The 19,893-nt window shown below is 52.9% G+C and overlaps 1 protein-coding gene across 2 annotated transcripts; it reads left to right on the top strand.

Annotated features, from left to right (window-relative positions):
* The first annotated feature begins 920 nt into the window (after positions 1-920).
* FOXRED2 (FAD dependent oxidoreductase domain containing 2) lies at positions 921-18,273 on the top strand. Of its 2 annotated transcripts, XM_079773482.1 has the most exons (9): positions 921-1,085; positions 1,846-2,109; positions 4,394-4,645; positions 4,793-5,056; positions 6,146-6,312; positions 9,544-9,709; positions 10,926-11,167; positions 12,380-12,550; positions 14,702-18,273. In XM_079773482.1, exons 2-9 carry the CDS (start codon positions 1,955-1,957, stop codon positions 14,959-14,961), a joined length of 1,677 nt encoding a protein of 558 aa, XP_079629608.1. In that variant the 5' UTR covers positions 921-1,085; positions 1,846-1,954; the 3' UTR covers positions 14,962-18,273. The 2 variants fall into 2 exon arrangements, with proteins under 2 accessions (XP_079629608.1, XP_079629607.1); XM_079773481.1 differs by having other exon boundaries at positions 921-2,109.
* Positions 18,274-19,893: the final 1,620 nt, after the last annotated feature.

The raw sequence follows: 19,893 nt of genomic DNA on the forward strand, positions 1-19,893 counted from the left end.
TGGAATCGAACCTGGGACCCTTCAGTCTGCAGGCCGACACTCTATCCATTGAGCCAAACCAGCTAGGGCATGAATGTTTCTTAATAAACAATAGACTGAATCATTGTAGTGTCCAGATAAGAACTTTCAAACCTGTAATTTTTATAAGGATATGCCTGGAAGCAAGATCTCAACAGACAGAAAAATGCTTCAGAATGACAGTTTGCCGCTTTTATGCATTTGGGATTAAAGAGGGGAAGGAAAGTAAGATGCACAGAAGGTGGGGATCATTACAGGATAATTAAGAGTATATGCTCTCTAGATCGTGATTTGGATTGATGGGTCTGAAAGGCATTTCAAAGGTGTGTTAGTCCTAGATGCACAAAAACAATGGACAGGGCTTGCTTAAGGCAAAGATAAACCTTTTACTAAAGAGTGCATATGCCTAGGGCGTGACCACTCACCTTGACCTGCCCGGTTAGGAATTTATTATCAGATCAACCTGTGAAGTTACTTCCTGTAGAATCCCTTTTTTAGTCCACAGTAGCAAAAACCTGTTAATTGGTTTTTCTGTCTTGACTTCACCAACCTGGTTTCCAGTCCCCAAAACCTGGGTAGCCAACTGATCTTTAGCTACATTAATGGTTTAATGTAAGAGCTGGAATCACCTCCAAGAATAATGTGCTCCCGCGCCTCACAAGTGAAAAGGCACAGCTTGAAAACAAGAGCGCGCACCCGCACCCGGTGCTTGGAGGGGACCTCTAGCCCTGGCACCGCAGCCCCCCCGCGCCCGAGGCAGCACGTGCAGGCCTCCGCGCCGCCTACGGACCCCGCAGGCCCACCGTCCGGCGTGCGGCACGCCGCGCACGTGACCCCGCCCCCTGCCATTGGCCCGGCGGGAGGGGAGGGGCGGGGCGGCTCCGCGATGCGAGCAGGCTGGGCCCAGCCGACCTCACTGTGCGCGCTGCCTGCGGAGCGGCTGTGGGGTGCGAGCCCGAGGTAGGGGGGTAGAGAGACTGCGGTCGCGGGCACTGCGCACGCGCGGGGAGCGACTCCTAAAGAGTGCGCGCCAGCAGGAGGGCGGCCTCGCGCCGGCGTGGCAGCAGGTGTGTTGGGCATCTCTGTCGCGTGACCGAGGAGGCTCGGCACCTGGCTGGGGGTGGGGTCCATGCAGGCCACGCCTTCTTCAGGCTCCAGCCCCAGAGCAGAGGTGTGGCTAAAGAGACATGCCCCTGGGCTCTAGCCTGGGAGGGCTCGAGGGGTGTTGCACATCCTTCAAATTAGGGAGAAAATGGGGGAGCACCCACCTTCTTACTACTATGGCAATAAGAAGAGGGCTGGTGCCCCAGGGAACCGAGGCCCGGAAGAAGATGAAGGGGTTGGGGATTTTGGGAGGGAGCTCCAGATCCAAGCTTGAAACCAAAGCAAATGAGCTCAGAAGTCCTTGAGTTCTGGTGCTGGCTCCACCCCAAGTAGCCGTGAGCGCCCAGGCCAGCCTCTGCCTCTTGGCAGGCCCCGACCTCACTCATTCCCGGGGCCTCAGGCCAACCTTGGTCCGAGGCCTCACCCATCTGGTCTGCGCACGATGGGCCTCTCGGTGGCCCCGGTGTGGGGCCCCCCGGGGCTGCTCCTAATCGTGGCTCTCTGCCTGGCTCTCACCCTGTACCTGGCTGAGGCCTTGGCGCCCGCACACCGGGACTACTGCGTCCTGGGCGCGGGGCCCGCGGGCCTGCAAATGGCCTACTTCCTGCAGCGGGCCGGGCGGGACTACGTGGTGTTCGAGCGCGCCGCGGGGCCCGGCAGCTTCTTCACGCGCTACCCCAGGCACCGCAAGCTCATCAGCATCAACAAGCGGTACACCGGCAGGACCAACTCCGAGTTCAACCTCCGCCACGACTGGAACTCTCTGCTCAGCCATGACCCTCGGCTGCTCTTCCGACACTACTCCCGGGCCTACTTCCCCGACGCCGGCGACATGGTGCGCTACCTGGGCGACTTCGCGAGCAGGCTGGGGCTCCACGTGCGGTACGACACCACCATCGCCCACGTCACCCTGGACAAGGACCGGCAGGCCTGGAATGGCCATTACTTCATTCTGACCGACCAGAAGGGCCAGGAGTATAGGTGCAGGTAAGGAACGGGGTCCCAGAGCTCACCTGAAGCTGGGCCTTTCCTGGAGGGACTGACTGCCTGTGGGGCCGGTTGGTGTGGGAGGAATGGGAGAAAGCAGCACTGGGTAGTTAGCATTACCTAAGCTTATGTGCCCACAAAACCCTTTTGTAGAACATCGCCCAGAACTAGTGTTCCCCCAAACACGCTGGGAAATGCTGGATCTAGCAAGTGTTAGAGGGGCCCAGTGGGATTTCAGAACCGAACAAGAATATGTACACATATAATACCTTAATTTAAAAAAATAGCCAAAACCGGTTTGGCTCAGTGGATAGAGCATAGGTCTGCGGACTGAAAGGTCCCAGGTTCGATTCCAGTCAAGGGCATGTACCTTGGTTGCGGCCACATCCCCGGTGGGGGGTGTGCAGGAGGCAGCTGGTCGATGTATCTCTCTCATCGATGTTTCTAGCTCTGTATCCCTCTCCCTTTCTCTCTGTGAAAAATCAATAAAATATAAAAAAAAATTTTAAAAAAGAAAAGAACCGAACAAGAGTGAGAAGGCCCTACAGGCATTGCTACTGGCATTCAGTTTTAGCTTGCGAGAAAGCTTAATGTCCTGTAGGCAACCCCGATTCAGAGTCAGGAACTAGACTGCACCCGTTGCAGCCTCACCAGGACCCTATGGGGGCGGGTCACTGACTCCCATCTTACAGATGAGGAACTGGGTCTGAGGGAAGCCCAGCAACTGGTGCTGCAGCACAGCTTTTTTTTTTTTTTTTTTTTGTATTGGGAAAAGTTTTCAGTTAGCAATAATCACACCTCAGATAAACCTCATTGGCTACGACGCTGCCACTGCGCAAAGCTGCACACAGCCTTTTAAGCTGCAATTTGAACTCATATCTTCCTGACCTCGAAGCCCGTGTTCTTTCCAGCTGCACCAGACTGCCTCTCACTTCCTGGCCATTAGCTGAGCACCTGGCTCCCAGCAGGTGCTCAATCAGCGTTCATCTTCCCCTGTGTTCTGGCAGAGGCCCAGCCTTGCTCCGTGCTGCTCACAGCCCAGGGAAAGAAGGCTGAGCCATTCTGACCCTTGCATTTAAACAGCTGTGCTACAGCGTAGGGGAGTCAGATGTGAGCAGAGTGGACAAGAGTCAGCAGACACAGTGATAGGGGCTGCATATGCCCCTTCTATAGGCCATCCAGTTGGATTGTTTTTCCCAGTTCGGTTTTTGAAACCACCCTGTGATCAAATCATTCTGCAGGCCGGCAGGATCCAGCTCCCCAGCCGCCCTCGAAGCCCTGCAAACCCACCAATATAAAGAGCAGGACTTGGGCATCCTGCTGATCTGTGGGCAGAGTCTGGCCCTGCTGACTGGAGCTTTGGACGCCAGCTGTGGGCCTGTGTCTCCTCACCTGTAAAGCAGGCCAGATAACATCCATCAGGGTTGCTTTGAGCTGTAAGATGACACATAGAACATGGACAGAGTCTGGTGGAGATTACTCCTCAACCGATGTCTGCATTCGTCAAGCAAGTCAGAAAGGGGAAGTAGGAACATCAAGTCTCCTTCTCATCACTGAGGGGGGTACTTGGTCTGACTGCTGTGCTCAGAATTGGATGAATTACTTGCTTTCTCATGGTGCTACCTTCTCCTGTCAGTCAAATTCTCATATTTGGTATAATCCCTGTAAGGGGTAAAGGAAACTCCGCTGGAGTGCGCTCAGTGAGGGATAGGGGTAAAGCAGTGGTTCTCAACCTTTCTAATGCCGCAACCTTTTAATACCGTTCCTCATGTTGTGGTGACCCCCAACCATAAAATTATTTTCGTTGCTACTTCATAACTGTAATTTTGCTACTGTTATGAATCGTAATGTAAATATCTGTGTTTTCCAATGGTCTTAGGCTCGACAGCAGGGGTTCTCATCCCACAGGCTGCGACCCACAGGTTGCGAACCGCTAGCAGGGTCGCCTAAGACAATCGGAAAACACAGATATTTACATTACGATTCATAACAGTAGCAAGATTACAGTTATGAAGTAGCAACGAAAATAATTTTATGGTTGGGGGTCACCACAACATGAGGAACGGTATTAAAGGGCCGCGGCATTAGAGAGGTTGAGAACCACTGGAAGTCTCACGTATACTGGGATGGATCAGTCATCAGATGAATGAATGTCCTGTTTTCTTTTAGGAGCCAGCAGTTTGAGCCAGGTGGACAAGCCAGGAGGCAGGTCCAAAAAGTGACTTTTACTTAGTGTCTGGTAGCTAAGAGAGTAAGCCAACTTCTCCTCGTTCCCCACCTGCAGCGTCCTTCTTGTCGCCACCGGTTTGTCGGTCCCCAACCTGGTGGACTTCCCCGGCTCCGAGTACGTCGAGGGTTACGAGTCTGTGTCCGTGGACCCGGAGGACTTTGTGGGTCAGAATGTGCTGATCCTGGGCCGAGGGAACTCGGCCTTTGAGACGGCAGAGAACATCTTGGGCGTCACCAACTTCGTCCACATGCTGAGCCGCTCCCGAGTGCGGCTGTCCTGGGCCACCCATTACGTAGGAGACCTCAGGTATGCCCCACAGCAGCTCCAGTGTGCTGTGTGCTCCAGCCCCCTGAAGCCATTCCTGACCCCAGCTAGACTGACCACCTCTTCCCCCGAGCCCCTTGGACCCAGTGCAGACTCCTTTCTCTCTCCTGCATGTTCCTTGGGCCCCAGGGCCATCAACAACGGCTTGCTGGACACCTACCAGCTGAAGTCCCTGGACGGGTTGCTGGAGTCCGACCTGACGGATCTGGCTGTTGTGAAGGACCCCAAGGGCAAGTTCCACATCACCCTCAAGTTCTACGTGGAGGGAAGCAACCAGAGCGCCGAGGCCATCCCTCTCCCCCAGGACGACAGCGACAACTTTGCCATGCGCGTGGCCTACGACCGTGTCATCCGCTGCCTGGGCTGGAACTTCGATTTCTCCATTTTCAATAAGTGAGTCCAAGTGAAGGGGGGAGCTAGGATCTCACACAAACCCCTCTGACACCCCCCTGGGGGAACAGTGTCCCCGTCCAGCAGTGCCAGCGCCAGGCTTTCAGGCCTCCACCCTCAGCCTGGATTGGATGCTGCCTGGTTTCCTGCCCGGATGTGAGCTCTCTGTCCACTGACAAGGGTCCCAAGTGGCCCTGAGCCCCTCCCCCTTGGAGCAGCGGCAGCAGCGAGTCTTCGTCTGTGTTGTGATCTTCCACCTGAGAGATGGGAAGGCAAGGACCAGGAGGTGAATTTGCTGGAAGGCACTATGGTGGCCAGGAGCGCAGACTCTGGGGTTGATCTGAGATTCTTTCTTACGAAATCTGTGAGCTCTGGGAGAGTTGCTGTACCACGGTTGGCCCCAGTTTCTCATCAGTAAAATGGGGATCATAGTTCCTTTTTCATAGGCCTATTGTGAGGATGAATATAGAAAACTACTTGGGCCCTAGCAGGTTTGGCTCAGTGGATAGAGAGTCAGCCTGCAGGCCAAGGGTCTTGGGTTTGATTCCAGTGAAGAGCATTGAGAGACAGAGAGAGACAGAGAGAGACAGAGAAAGAAAGAAAGACTACTTGGCATATACTATATGCTCAATCAAATGGTGGCTGCTGAAATTTAAATTATTTATAATTTCGTTTTGGAGAACTGCCTTGTAGATCCTCGTCTTCAGACATTGCTGCCCCAGTTCCTTTGTCAGGCTTAGTATCAAAGAATCCATCCAGGGTCTCACTTCCCTTCTGGCCAGGGCACAGGCAGACAAGAACCTGGAGGGCCTGAACCAGACCCTCCTGTCCCATCTGGTCACACAAGGCCCAGTCTTAGCCTGGAGCCCAGCCTTGAGTCAGGCTTGAATCCTAACCCTGGCCCTGACCCACATCTTTAACCCGAGCCTCGGTTACTCCATCTGTTAAATGGGGATGATTATATCTGCCTCCTGGGTCATGGTATGATTTAAATGCAATAAGGAATATAAAACAACTTAGCTCAGAGCCAGGCCTGTAATTCGTGTTTCATACACAGCAGCGATTTTTATTAACAACACTTTCTGCTCACAGGTCCCTCAGACTGTCTTCAGGGGGTGAGTTCAGCAAGAAGTACCCACTCGTCAGACCTAGCTATGAGTCCAAAGGAAGCCGTGGTCTCTTTGTCCTGGGCACGGCCAGCCACTCCGTGGATTACCGGAAATCTGCTGGGGGCTTCATCCATGGATTCCGGTACACAGGTGAGCCCACCTACCCAGGCTCAGGAAGCGCACTCCGGTTCCAGCAGCCTTCAAGGGATTGCTCATCGGTAGTCGACTGTCATGAATTCCGTGTCTGGGGCAGACAGCAATGGGTTTCCATGAGGATATGTCTAGAAAAGCATCTGATAAAGTATAAAAGTACGTGCATCTGGGGTGCGTGTTACATACCTGTGTCCTGTCGGGTGAAGTGCCATGTATTGGTGAGAACACTGAGCTTGAGGAATGTTAACCTGGGTTCCTCCCCAGTGGGGAGGCCTCAGAGGTTAGGCTTCATAACCTCTCTAAGCCTCTGTGGGGTACCCTCACGTCAGAGGTGGGAATGAGGGGAGGCCCCTGCCCTCGAGGGACTGTTGAAAGGACTACCAGGCCATACCTGGGACCATGAAGCATCACACGCACAGTTTTGGGTACCGACAAACCTGAATAGGAATCACAGTTGGAGCCCTAGATGGTTCAGCTCAGTGGATAGAGCGTCAGCCTGCGGACTGAAGGGTCCCGGGTTCGATTCTGGTCAAGGGCACATGCCCGGGTTGCAGGTTTGATCTCCAGTAGGGGACGTGCAGGAGGCAGCCGATCAATGATTCTCTCATCATTGATGTTTCTATCTCTCTCCCTCTCCCTTCCTCTCTGAAACCAATAAAAATATAATTTCTTAAAAAAATAATTACAGCCCTAACCGGTTTGGCTCAGTGGATAGAGCATCGGCCTGCGGACTCAAGGGTCCCAGGTTCGATTCCGGTCAAGGGCATGTACCTTTGTTGCGGGCACATACCCATACTCCCTAGTATGCAGGAGGCAGCTGATCAATGTTTCTCTCTCATCAATGTTTCTAACTCTCTATCACTCTCTCTTCCTCTCTGTAAAAATCAATAAATATATATATATAAAAATAACAATTACAATTGGATTATACATGCTCCTTTTTTGGAGCTCTAGGTACTGAGGGTATAAATTTTCTGCTCTCTGGGGAGGCTGTGGGATGGGTGCTTTATTGCGTGGCAGGAGTTACATGAGCCCATTAATTCTGTCGTAAACACCACGAAGGCCCTGCACCCTGCATTCTGTCTTTTCTGTGTTTAAGTTGATGCCTTGCACTGCCTTAATGCTCATTTTGCATTTCTCTATCCTTCCGGTTTGGCAGAGAAAGATAGCTATGTTTTATTGTTGATTTCCAGGCAGTATATTTTGCACCCCACACGTGTCGTCAGAGAAGGACTCCAGGGAGAGAGTGTTAGCTGTCTGTAAAGCAGAGTATTTGCAGATTGAACACACACGCACACACATGCCCATGCACACACACGGAATGAGAAGAGTGTCTCCAGTCGAGTCCCCCCAGTAAGAAACCCTCATCACCGTTCCCGTGCCCGGCACCTTCCCTGCACCCACTCTCCTGGCACACACTGCCCCGTCCCTCTTGCTCCCTCTGTCCTCCGCCCCTTTTTTCCAGCTCACAACAGCCCCATGAGACACATCCGGTTATTTCAACTACATTTTGCAGATAAGAAAACTGGGGCACAGAGACGTTAAGTAATTTGCCCAAAGTCACCCAGCCAGTGGACGGCAAAGGTGGAATTTGAACCCATACCTGCCTGACTGGTGCTCACAGCTAACTGCAGAGCTTCAGGCAAATGAGAAACAGACGTGGGTGTGTGGGCCACAGATTGCTGTGGTCAGTACTCACTGAGGAACCTCCTGGGGGAGGGACGGGTGACTACACAGTACATTCTGCCCAGACCTTGCTCGTCATTCATCTGAGAAACAGGCCCCGAGGGAGACAAGTAGCAAACAGTAAGGCAGTGAAGCAACAGAAGATAAAAGCTGGGCAGCGGCACAGACCGGAACTGCTTGGAACGTAGGACTTGCTGGAAGCCTTGCCCATCCCCCGTCTCTGTTCTGTACCCCCCCCCCCCACCATAGTACCCACCAAAACACCCTTTTTTTATTTTTATTTTTTTTTTGTAAAAAACAACAACTGTATCCTTCCTCTATTCGCACATCTTGAGTGGTTCCCCGTCTCCGCAGGGAGTTCCAGCTCCCACAAGGCATTCAGAGCTCTGCGCAGCCAACACCAGCTCGCCCTTCCAGCCTGGTCCCTCGCCTGCTCTTCAAGAGGTGCCAGGCTCTCTGAAGATTTTATTTCTTCACATATGTGCTCCTTTTGTCGGGGCACCGTCCCAAACTTCTCTAGCTGTATGATTCCTCAACCTTTTGCAAAACTCGGCTTCACCATGGTTTCCTCCGGAGAGCCAGATGTCTGGGGAGGCTGCACGCCTTGCTGTGACTGTGGGCCAGCGAGTCCCCTGCCACGTGAACTGCTGTGTCCTTGCCTTTACTGGATCTGGGTGTTGTGTTGATTCGTTTTGGAAGAGCAGGCATCTGTGTGCGGTGCCCCAGTTTCACAACTGTATCCGGCAGCCCCAGGCACACAGAAAACGCCTCCTGTTGTTTTAGACAGCTGTTGCTTTTCTCTCCTGACATAAATATACAGAGCGTTTCAAAATAGAACTAGAGACAGATTGGGTTTAGGCTGGGAAGGAGAGGGAGCAATCAGAGTTTCCGTTTGGAGGTCTCGTAGGAACAGGGACTGGGCGAGGGGAAAGGTTGCAGAGGGAGGCTCTGGGTCCCGTTTTGACACACCGCATGTGGAGTGATAGCTGTGGGACTTCCATGTGCGGGTGGCGAAGGCAGGGGGCAAACACGGGCCTGGGGACCAGATTCGGCCACGCCCCTTCACTTAGCTGTCCCCTGTGGCTGCTTCCACACCAGAGGCGGAGTTGAGTAGCATGACAGCCTCTGCAAAGCCGAAAATGCTTCCACCTGGCCCTTTACAGACCACGTGCCGACCCTGCTCTAACAGCACCTTCCGGGCGTCATGCGTACAGTGTGTATTGAGTTTAGAGAAGTTGATGGGGACTTTGTCCCTCCTGATGGCAAACGATAAATTCTTCTTTTTTAATGTATTTTTATTGATTGCAGCAAGGAAGGGAGAGGGAGAGAAAGAGAAACATCAGTGATGAGAGAGAATCACTGATCGGCTGCCTCCTGCAACCCCCTCTGGGTATCAAGCCCACAACCCAGGCATGTGCCCTGATTGGAATCAAACCGTGACCTCTTGGTTGATAGGTCCATGCTCAGTCACTGAGCCACATCGGCCAAGCAAAAGATAACTCCTTAAGGGCAGCATGCCATCCCTCCCTCTGGCCATTTCAGTGCGTGCTGTTCACCGGCTCCTGGAGCATCGCCACCACGGTGTGGCCTGGCCCTCCACCGAGCACCCCATCACACAGCTGACCAGCTCCGTCCTCCGGCGCGTGAACGAGGCTTCTGGGCTCTACCAGATGTTCAGTGTGCTCGCCGATGTCATCCTGTTGAAGGAGTGAGTCACCCACCCCACCACGCTCCCCCTCCGCCGCCTCAACTTACCCTCGTCACACCTCTTCCTATCCCAGTGCGGAATAGCCCAGTGGTTCCCTCCTAAGGTGAAGCCTGAGGAGAAACGGGGGTGAGGGTAGGGAAGATGGATTTATTCTGGAGAAAAATCAGTGAAATCCATACCAGCAGCTCTGCAGACAGACAGTCCTGAGTGTGAACCAGGCTCTGCCTTTTTCTACCTGTGTGACTTTGGGCCAGTTAGTTAGCCTCTCTGAGCCTTTCTCTCACCTGCAGAATGGGGGTAAAGTGGGGGTCCTGTGTACCTGGCAGACCTGTAGGAAGGAGAAAGGTAACTCATAGAAAGCATTGGCACCAATAGATGAGCAGTAAACTGCGACACCAGTGAGATTCGTGAGTTCCCTGGGGCCGGGCCAAGTTGGCTCCTATCAGTCCGGTGTCAGGGGACACTTCCTGAGCAGGAAGCTGTAGAAGGGCTGGAGGGGAGGCCCTGCAAGGACAGGTGGCCGGTGAGAAGCAGAGGAAGAGCTCTCGGAGGAAACGCGGGCCCAAAGCCAGGGAGGGCAGCAGCACACCAAGTTCAGGGGCAGTGCTCGGCGCAGCACCCTCCCGCCGGCCTTGACCCTCTCGCCTTCACACCCCTTCACCACACAGACCACCCGGAAGTCACGTTGGCTCTCCTTCAGGTTATCCAGAACTGACCTCCCCTCACAGCTCCGCCCCGCCCCTTGGTCCAGACCACCAGCACCTCTCACGTGCCCTGTCCAGCAGCGGTCTGCTCTCAACGCGTGGCCAGGGCAGCCCTTTTAAAACACGAGTCACACCACTTCATCTCTGCTCAGTGCTCTCCAGGGCCCGTGGCTTCCCCTCAGTCCAGAGGAAACCAGGTGTTCCCATCGTGGCATACACAAGCCTTCCTCGACCTGCCCCCAGCGATTTCCCCAACCCCCTCTCCGGCCCTCCCCCTCCACTCCACTCCAGCCACCCTGGCCTTCTTCCTGTCCCTTGAACACACCAAGGCATGCGCCCCGTCCCAGGCTCAGCTGTGACATTAACGTGAGATGTGCGGGGCTGGTCAGAGTCTGTGTGCTGTTTGTCACTTCCTGGAGGGAGAGAGACACGTGCACACAGGCCCACGTGCGCACGCCTCGCCTCTGCCGCAGCCCTGAGGGTCTCGCCCTCCCATTTGCCTTGGTCCCCAGGAACGGCACAGCATTCGAGTACCTGGAGGAGTTCCCCATGCAGATGCTGGCCCAGCTGGAGACCGTCACAGGAAGGCAGGCCAGGCACGGGCTCTTCGTCATCAACATGGAGTACGGCAGAAATTTCTCTGGACCCGACAAGGACGTCTTCTTCTATGACCGGTCTGTGGGGTACACGGAAGACGCCTGGCAGTCTAACTTCCTGCACCCCGTCATCTACTACTACAGGCACCTCCCCACCGGTGAGCTGGCTCTGCTCTCCCTCCCACCTGGGCTCTCTTGAGGTGGGCACCCCTCGGGCCCCACTGTGTATCGAGGTGTCACCATGAATCCCTCCCACAACCCTCCACTGACAGAGGAGGACTGCTGGGGACTCTGCCCAAAGACAGGAGGTCCAAGAAGGATGAGTTCTGGTCCCAGATTCTGGCCTGTACCATGACCTGAGCAGGGCACACATGGGGTGGCATGATCTCCAGGCACCACAGAGTAGAGGTTCGCTGTCTTGCTGTGTGTCTCCAGAGGAGGCTGATCATGGAGTGGGGCGGGGGGACTTGGAGACGATTAGAAGGAACAGCGAGAGGAACTGGAAGCGGTTAACACCGGAGTGGAGCGGTGCAGGGCAGGATAGCTGGGAGGGGCTCCCAGGTCTGTCCTTTCCCTGCTGTGTAACCTGGGACCATTTATGAACCTCTCTGAGCCTCAGCTTCCTCCTCTGTCAAAGGGAGATAAAAGCAGTACCTTCCTTCCCGTATGAGGATAAATGAGATAATATACAGAATGCCAGCACGGTGCCTGGCAGAGTAGCTACCAAGGGGTGAACCACCCGGGGAACCCAACTCCTGCTTCAGAACTTGAAGGGCTGTCACTTGGCAGAGGATGGTCTAAAAAGGGGCAGAGGTGGTATCAACAGGTAGAAGGGGCAGGACCGCAGGTGTGTATCCAATAGAAGGAGCGAGTAATAGAGCTGTCCCACAGCGGAATGGGCTGCCCCCTAGAGCCGGATTTCCCATACAGGGCTGGTTGGGTCATGGCCTGAGCCATCTGACAGGGACACCACAGAGGGGACCCACAACAGGTGCGAGATGAGCTGGGTGAGCTCTAAGACCCCTTCGATGCTGGACCCGAGCCTCCTCACAGAAAGACCAGTTTTGAAGCAGCCATAATAGACCTCAGTCTACGTGAGCCTTAGAGAAACACCAAGTTCAAGTGGTTGGTCTTAGTTCTGCCCTCTGATAGCACAAGGGACAAGTCTGGTTTTGCCCTGCTTCCTCGTGCTAACCTTCCAAGCATTCGGGGATGGCTGTGGAACACCGGACCGCAGCCAGCGCAGAGGTGTCCCAGGAGAGCCGAGCTCACGAGCATGAGTGAGCGGGGTAGGCGTTGGGAATGTGCGGGAACCCACAGTGGGAAGCCCGGCTGCTGGGCTCTGACCCGGCCCCGCCTCTCCCCCACAGAGCAGGAGGTGAGGTTCCGCCCCGCAGACTGGCCCCTGCCGCGGCCCGCGGCCATCCACCACATCGTGGAGGACTTCCTGACGGACTGGACCGCCCCCCTGAGCCACATCTTGCCTCTGAGGCGCTTCCTGGAGAACTGTCTGGGCACCGATTTGCGAAGCTTCTATGCAGGTAGCGTACGTTCCCCAAGGACAGCGGGACTGAGCTAGGGGCGGAAAGAGGCCCGATAGAGCATGCCCGGTGCTGTTTCAGGACGCACATCTAGAAACCCAAACCCAGGGCTCCGTTTCCCACAGTGTGGGGGACTAGGTGTTCACAGAACCCCTCCCGGACAGCACGCCTGCAAACGCCCATAACCGGCCGGAAAATTAGGCAACCCCAGAGCCAGATACTAAGAAAAGCGTAAACCCAAGCTGGGTGTGGGCCTCTGCTGGCCGTCAGCAGGCCGAGCCTGGGAAAGTGAGCGGCACTTGCGGGTAGGAAGGTGAGGCTGGAGCGCGGGGGGTGGTGGTGGGGGGGGGGGTCGGTCTGTTTAGAGACCTTCAAATAAGTTTGGATCTCAGTGGGTAAACTAGGAGGCATGGTAGAGACCCGTTGGGAAGGGAGGGCGGGGGAGGGGGGGCGTTGCCCCTGATGACTTCAACCACTAGGCCTCACTCATGTGAGTTTGGGGCCAAACTGCGCAGTATTGCTGTGGTACAGCAAACATCTGTTAAGCATCCATAGTATATAAGGTACTATTCGTACCAAATCGGGTTAGAGACAGTCAGTCCTAACCTGCAGGTCAGAGAGCAAGTGACCTTGTTTCATCCCAGGTGACATCCTCGGGCTGCTTTGAAATAAAAATGTGTATGTTAAGGGAGATGGCTTAAAACAATAGTTTAAATTCATCCTCCAAATACATGTAACTGCTCCAACAGAGGAGAGTCATAGAGCAGAGTGCTAGCATTCTGCAAACCATCAGCTTACACGTGAAATTACATGGAACAGGACTAGCAACCTCGGCTACAAAGCGCCCCCCTGTCTCGAGGTTTCAGGAGTACACAGAGATGACGGGGCCTGTTAGGGAACATATTCCCACCCTGAGTTTTGGCTCCTACGATTGGATCATCCCTGGCCCTTTAGCCTCCTGGCTCCCACTCCCTAGACACTAGTACAGGCCACTGTATGTCAGTGCCTTGAACTCGGAAGAATCCTACCTGGCCGAGGGCCAGCTGGCATAGGGCGGGCCTTCTCCCTACCCCCTTAGTGCTGGGCTTCCCTGCCCCCGGCCCCTGCAGAAGGGGTGATGTGCATCATCAGAAGGGGTGCTTGCCAAAAGGCCACCTTGCTGCCCCTCCGCCACCCTCCCCTCACACCCGCTGTCTTCCCTGCTCGGAGAGGGTCGTCAGGGACCCTCTGTGCTGTAAGTCAGAACTAAAGTGGGAAATAATATTTGTGTAGCAGCCTGTTCACCCATGTAGGCCTCCCAACATTCTTTGCAGTACCAGGGTGGACGAAAGTAGGTTTGCAGCTGCACTGGGACATTCTTTTGAGTTAGTAACGCTATTGTAATAATTATAACCTGATTGTCTGACATTCGAACAACTGTAAACCTACTTTTGCCCACCCCTGGGTGCCCGTTTTGTGAAATAAAAGACTCAGGCTGGTTTTCTGACACTCACTCCATTTTCCCATCCTGTCGCAGTCCCTCAGAACACTGAGCCCATATGTTTCATCCTTTCTATTTTTTTTTTAAATCAAAGTTATGTAACACCTGGCTCCAAGGCTTTTTCCCACCTCCATTCTCATTCTCCAGAAGGAACTGCTTCTAGCTCTTTAATAAGTACCCGCGTGATTTCCTGATCGGTCGGATTTGACCCCCCAACTGCTGTGGCTCAGAGGAGGGTACATCACAGGCGCCATTGGCCCGTTTTGTCTTCATAACCCCGCAGCGCTGAGAGCAGGGCTCGCACACGGCATCTGCCACTCAGCTATTGTCGAGGGAAGAAATCTTCGCAGGCAACTCTGAGCTCAAAGGGGACCGAGTCCCCCCCAGGCTGGCCCGGGCAGAGCATCCTGCTGGCCCCCTCTGGAAGCTGAGTCATCTCTGTGGTTTGCTTTCACTTTGGAGCCTCGTTCTTCCCAAATGTGGGGGTAGCCAATTCCTGGAACTACGGCAGGGGCTGAGTTCCATGGCCACTCGGTTAGAAATGAGAAACCCAGAAAAGTCAGCTCCCAGACTCAGGGATGGAGGGTCCTCGGGGAGGCCCCTGGGGCCCCGGCAGCTCCTCCTGCACCTCGCCCCCCGCCTCTCATTCATCTCCTTTTGCTTGTCTGTAGAGTCCTGTTTCCTGTTCGCCCTAACACGCCAGAAGCTGCCGCCCTTTTGCCAGCAGGGATACCTGAGAATGCAGGGGCTGGTGGGAACCGGAGGCCTCCGCCAGCACCGAGTGGAGAGTGGGCTCCTGCAGGACTATGCCGCTGCGGGCAAGCGCAGGGAGGACAGTGGCCAGCGGCCTGGCTTCCATGAGCCAGTAGATCGGCCCCAGGCTCCAGGGCCTCTGGACCAGCCCCTCACCAGCAACAAGGAGGAGCTGTGATGTGCAGGTCTCTCCCACCCCGGCCTTCCTTCCCCAGCACCGTGCTCCCACCAATGGGTGGCTGCCAGAGGCCACTGGGATCACTGCAGTGACCCCACCAAAGCCACACAGAGCGCGCAAGGGCTAGGGGCGGCCATGCGGCGGTCTCCCCCCCTCCTGTTGTGTCCATACTGCCCAGGAGGTGGGTCCAGAGAAGGACATCCTCTGCCAGTAGGAGTCGCCTCCCACAGCCCGGCTTGTCTGGAAGTGAATTATCACCGAGCACCAGGCTGGCCTCAGTCTGTCCCCATCAAGTGCCCAGTGGTTCCTTTTCCTTCTGGTCTACTCTTCAGACAGGCCTGTCGGTGGAGCATTTCACTGATGAAACCCATCCTCATCTGCATAAGGGTTAGTGGCAGGCTCTTCAAAACAAAAGCTCTGATATCCCCAGTCACGTAGGGCAGGTAGGACTATTACTCCAAGACACCAGCTCAGAGAGGTTGGGTGACTCCCAGGGCCCCCGGCCAGGAGTCCTGTCTGCTACAGCCCTGCAGCCTGTCCCACCTCACAACACCGCCTCTCCCCGCCCCCACCTCTGTTTTCAGAAAGGGGGCCAGGGGCCCTGGGGAGCTGGGCTAATGGCCATGGGCCCAGCGGGCTGTCATCAGGCAGAGATAGCATCTTATCTAAGCAGGCTCTCCCTGAGAGAAGGACTGCTGCTTTCTCCCCGATTTATCTCCCTGATTTATCTTTAGTCTCTGTTTTCTTCCTCCACCCTGCCCTCTGGCTTCCTGAACAATGCCTCGCCTGGCGAGGCAGATCAAGTTTTGGCACCTTACTGCCTTGCAGTGGGGTTGCTTTTGGAGGTGGTTTACCCGCTGTTTGAACAGAGCCCGCTCAGCTTGTGCGGAGACATTTATAAATGCGTTTGCATGATAACAATGATGAATTTCGTTCCAGCTCCCTTGGCTGTTCTGGCTCTTCGTTGTCCTTCCTCACCGGGGACCTGTTCCCTTCTTCGCTCTCCCGTCAGGCATTGTAGTCCTGTTTCTGAGAAAGCCATGGGAAAGCATTGTACATAAATAATCAAGGTGATTTCTCAAGGTCAGGATCCCAAGTGATGCTTTCTCACTGGTTCTTAGAGCCCTTCATGCAGCCACTCAGAATTTGAGGGACCTGGGCTTTCCGGCTCCACAACCTGTTTCTGGGACCATTCTCTTGGCTTAGGTTCACATTCCTTCCCTGTCTGCCCCACCCCAGACACCTCTCCCACCAGTCTTTGCAGAGTTAGAACAATGGAACTCCAGCTAAGGCAGGAGGCGTTGACCCAATGACAATACTTGGCAGTTTGCACCAGCTAAAACTTCTACATTCAGGGTCTTTCCCCATTCCCAGGGTATAGGGTTCACTGTGTCTCCTAAAGATTACAGATAAACCAACCATCCTTTCCAAAACCTTTTCAAATAAACCTTTTAATTAGGACTGTACCCGTAACGTCATATACATCTTGCCTACCAGATCACTGAAGACTGGCTGAGCCCCTTTTCCAATAAAAGCTCGAGGTGCTGTAACACATGGTTTACTGATGCCTGAATATGTGGCATCTGCTGCCTTTCCCATCGTCTGCCAACTTGTTAATTCCATCAAAATATCCTCCAGCCTTATTTGTGTTTAGTAAGACATGGTTCCATTCTTGCTCAGCTGATAGCGATGTCTGAGCAATGTCCCTGGTATTCTTATAAATTAACTAGAGGTCCAGTGCATGAATTCGTGCATGGGTGGGGTCCCTCAGGGTGGCCTGCAGAGATGGGGCCCCAGCTCGCACCCCCAGCCTTGCAGCCCAGCCTGGCACTCTGTCTTGGCCTGGCGCTGCCCCCTCACCTGCTCCACCATCCCATCTGCGGGGCAATCTATTGGGGCCGGGTCCTCCAACCCCCGCTGCCACCACTGGTTGCTGTTTGCAGGGCAATCGGGCCCCGCTCACACCCACCTTGGCCTGACAATGCCCACTTACCTGCTCCACCATCCCGCCGCAGTCCTACTCTCATCGGGGCCGGCAGCACCTCCATGGCCACCCACTGCCAGCACCACATCACTGATGCCTGCCATGTTCCACACTGCCCCCTGGTGGTCGGCGCACATCATATCAAGCAGTTGAACAACCGCTAGAGGGGACAATTTGCATATTAGGCTTTTATTATATAGGACCAGAGGCCTGATGCACGAAATGCATGCAAGAGTAGGCCTTCCTTCCCCCTGCTGCTGGCACCAGCTTCCCTCTGGCACCAGGAACCCAGGCCTCCCTCACAGCCCCAGCTTCATCTGGAAGGATGTCCAGAAGGATGTCCAGTCTAATTAGCATATTACACTATTCTAGATTATTATAGATAGTTAGCTTCAAACAGAACTACGTTTTTCCTATGAAGCTCATTGCTGCATTTGCTAGAGATCCTATCTTGATCTTCCCTCCTAGCAGATCTCATTGTTCCCAGCTGGACCAAGTTCCTCTTCTAGCCAAGGCCTGACTTCGTTAATTCCTTCTTTTTTTTTAATATTACAAAGCTATTGGTGCAAAATAGACAAGTCAGTGAAATAAGAGGCCAGAAACAGACCCCATTCTAAGTAAGAAGGTGATTTTTTAAAAATCACAAACCAATGCAAAAGATTGTGCAGGACCATGCAATCAATAATGTTGGACTAACTGGGTAGTAATTTGGAAAAGAAAATGCATCTAATTTTAGACCCTATTTCATACTACAAATCTAATTCCAGATGAATTTCTTTTAAAGCCATATAGAAACCAGAGATGAAGAGGGGGTACTTGAATAAAAGAAAGGCTATTCCAGGTTTAGAAGCAGCAGAGTAATTCCCCAGACGAAAAGGTTTAACATTTCCAGGTACACCCATCTAACCTGTACCTAATTAATGGGACTAATGGGATTAATTTAAAGAAGTTGGTAAAAATTAAAAGGCAAAACAGCATGGGCAGAAAATAATTACAGCAGACTATAATAAACATCTTTATTATATATAGAACTAATTAAAAAAAAAGGAGAAAAATCAAGTTAAGTAAACTATGGCACATTCACCCAATTATACAGCTCTCAAAAACTCTAAAATATGGTGAGAAATGTATAATGAAGTTAAGTGAAAAGAAGCAGGATATGAAATTGTAGTTGCAACTTCTTTAAACTATATAAAAATAGAAACCAGCATACTACAGAAAGGAAGCCTCACTAAATGTCATCGGTGGTTGTGTTAAGATTTGCAGAAGTCTTTTTTTGTTTGTTTTTTGTTTGTTTTTGCTTTTTTCTCTTGTCCAAATTTGTGATTATACTCTATAGTGAAATAAATACATTATTTTTTTAATCACATCTGATTTTGGAATTTAAAATTGCTGGGGGCAAGCCCTAGCTGGTTTGACTCAGTGGACAGAGCATCGGCCTGCAGACTGAAGGGTCCCGGGTTTGAGACCAGTCAAGAGCACATGCCCGGGTTGTGGACTTGATCCCCAGTAGGGGCGTGCAGGAAGCAGCCAATCAGTGATTGTCTCTCATCATCGATGTTTCTCTCTCTCTCTCTCCCACTCCCTTCCTCTCTGAAATCAACAAAATATATATTTTTTTAAATTGCTGGGGGTGAGTGGAGCTGGGGCCCTTCCCAGAGGACATGCTCTGCCCTTTGGTCCAAGTGGTACCCGAGCATCATCTGTCTCCCCCATGGGAGACACTGCACCGAGTGCCGGGGAGAAACTTCTCAGTCTAGAGAAGAGAATTTCAAGTGGGTGTGTTCCTCTTCTAGTCTTTGGACTGACTGACCCAGCACTACGGCTATCTCTGGAAGAATCTTCCCTCCCTCCTGAGAGAAAATGAAAGATTACAATCCTCATTTTGTGGAGGTCTCCTGGGTACCAAATCCACTCTGTTGGAGAGCCCCAATTCCTTTCACCTGATCAAATTGCAGTATCCCGAATATAAGCATAACCCAGGACACAGACAGTAGGGGGGTGAGGGCATGTGCTGGGGGGTGGGAAAGGCCGGGGAGAGGTCAATGGGGGAAAAAAGAGACATATGTAATACTTTAAACAATAAAGAATTTAAATTACTAATTTAAAAAATTGCCTAGAAACGGACTCATCAAGAAGTGAATTTGTCTGCTACATGCCCAGAACTGTGCTATGGTGGTTTTAAAGATATGTCCACAAATTCTTTGATATTTCTCCCCCAAAGGGGTGGAGCTCCATTCCTTCCTGTTGCGTGTGGGCTGGATTTAGTTATTAACTTCTAGCAAATAGAATACATCAGAAATGACAGGATGTCATTTTCAAGATTAAGTTTTTAAAAACTCATTCAAAACGGCCCTCATGGCACAGTGGGCAGTGCGTCAGTCTCATAAAAAGACACTCAGCCCTAGCCAGTTTCTCAGTGGTTAGAGCACTGGCCCACAGACTGAACGGTCTCAGGTTCAATTCTGGTCAAGGGCACGTACCTCGGTTGCCAGCTCAATCCCTGGCCCCAGTCAGGGCACATGCAGGAAGCAACCAATCGACGTGTCTCTCTCACATTGATGTTTCTCTCTATCTCCCTTCTTCCACTCTCTCTAAAAATCAATGGAAAAAATATCCTCAGGTGAGAATTAACAACAACAAAAACACACATACGCATTCATCCACCAAGAAACTATGCTCTCCCCACCCCCTCTCAAGACCCTCCCTGGGGGAGGCCACCTGTCATGTCAAAAGGACATCCAGTATGTATGGGCCCACATGGCAAGGAACTAAGCTGCCAACAGCCAGTGAGTGAGCGAGCCTGGAAGTGGATCCTTCTCCAGTCCAGCCTTCGGATGACTGCACCTTGAACATGAAAGACCCTGAGCACAACCACAGCTAAGTAGCTCCCTGATTCCTAAGCTACAGAAACTTTATCTCATGTTTGTTGTTTTAAGCTGCTCAAT

This window comes from Cnephaeus nilssonii (genome assembly GCF_951640355.1).
Source record: "Cnephaeus nilssonii genome assembly, chromosome: 6".
Lineage (NCBI taxonomy): Eukaryota > Metazoa > Chordata > Mammalia > Chiroptera > Vespertilionidae > Cnephaeus > Cnephaeus nilssonii.

Bases quoted from the DNA above. Each gene is read 5' to 3' on its own strand.
- FOXRED2 (XM_079773481.1), top strand. From the start codon at position 1,565: ATGGGCCTCTCGGTGGCCCCGGTGTGGGGCCCCCCGGGGCTGCTCCTA. The intron at 5,057-6,145 runs GTGAGTCCAAGT...TTCTGCTCACAG, and splicing joins GATTTCTCCATTTTCAATAA to GTCCCTCAGACTGTCTTCAG. The intron at 11,168-12,379 runs GTGAGCTGGCTC...TCTCCCCCACAG, and splicing joins CTACAGGCACCTCCCCACCG to AGCAGGAGGTGAGGTTCCGC.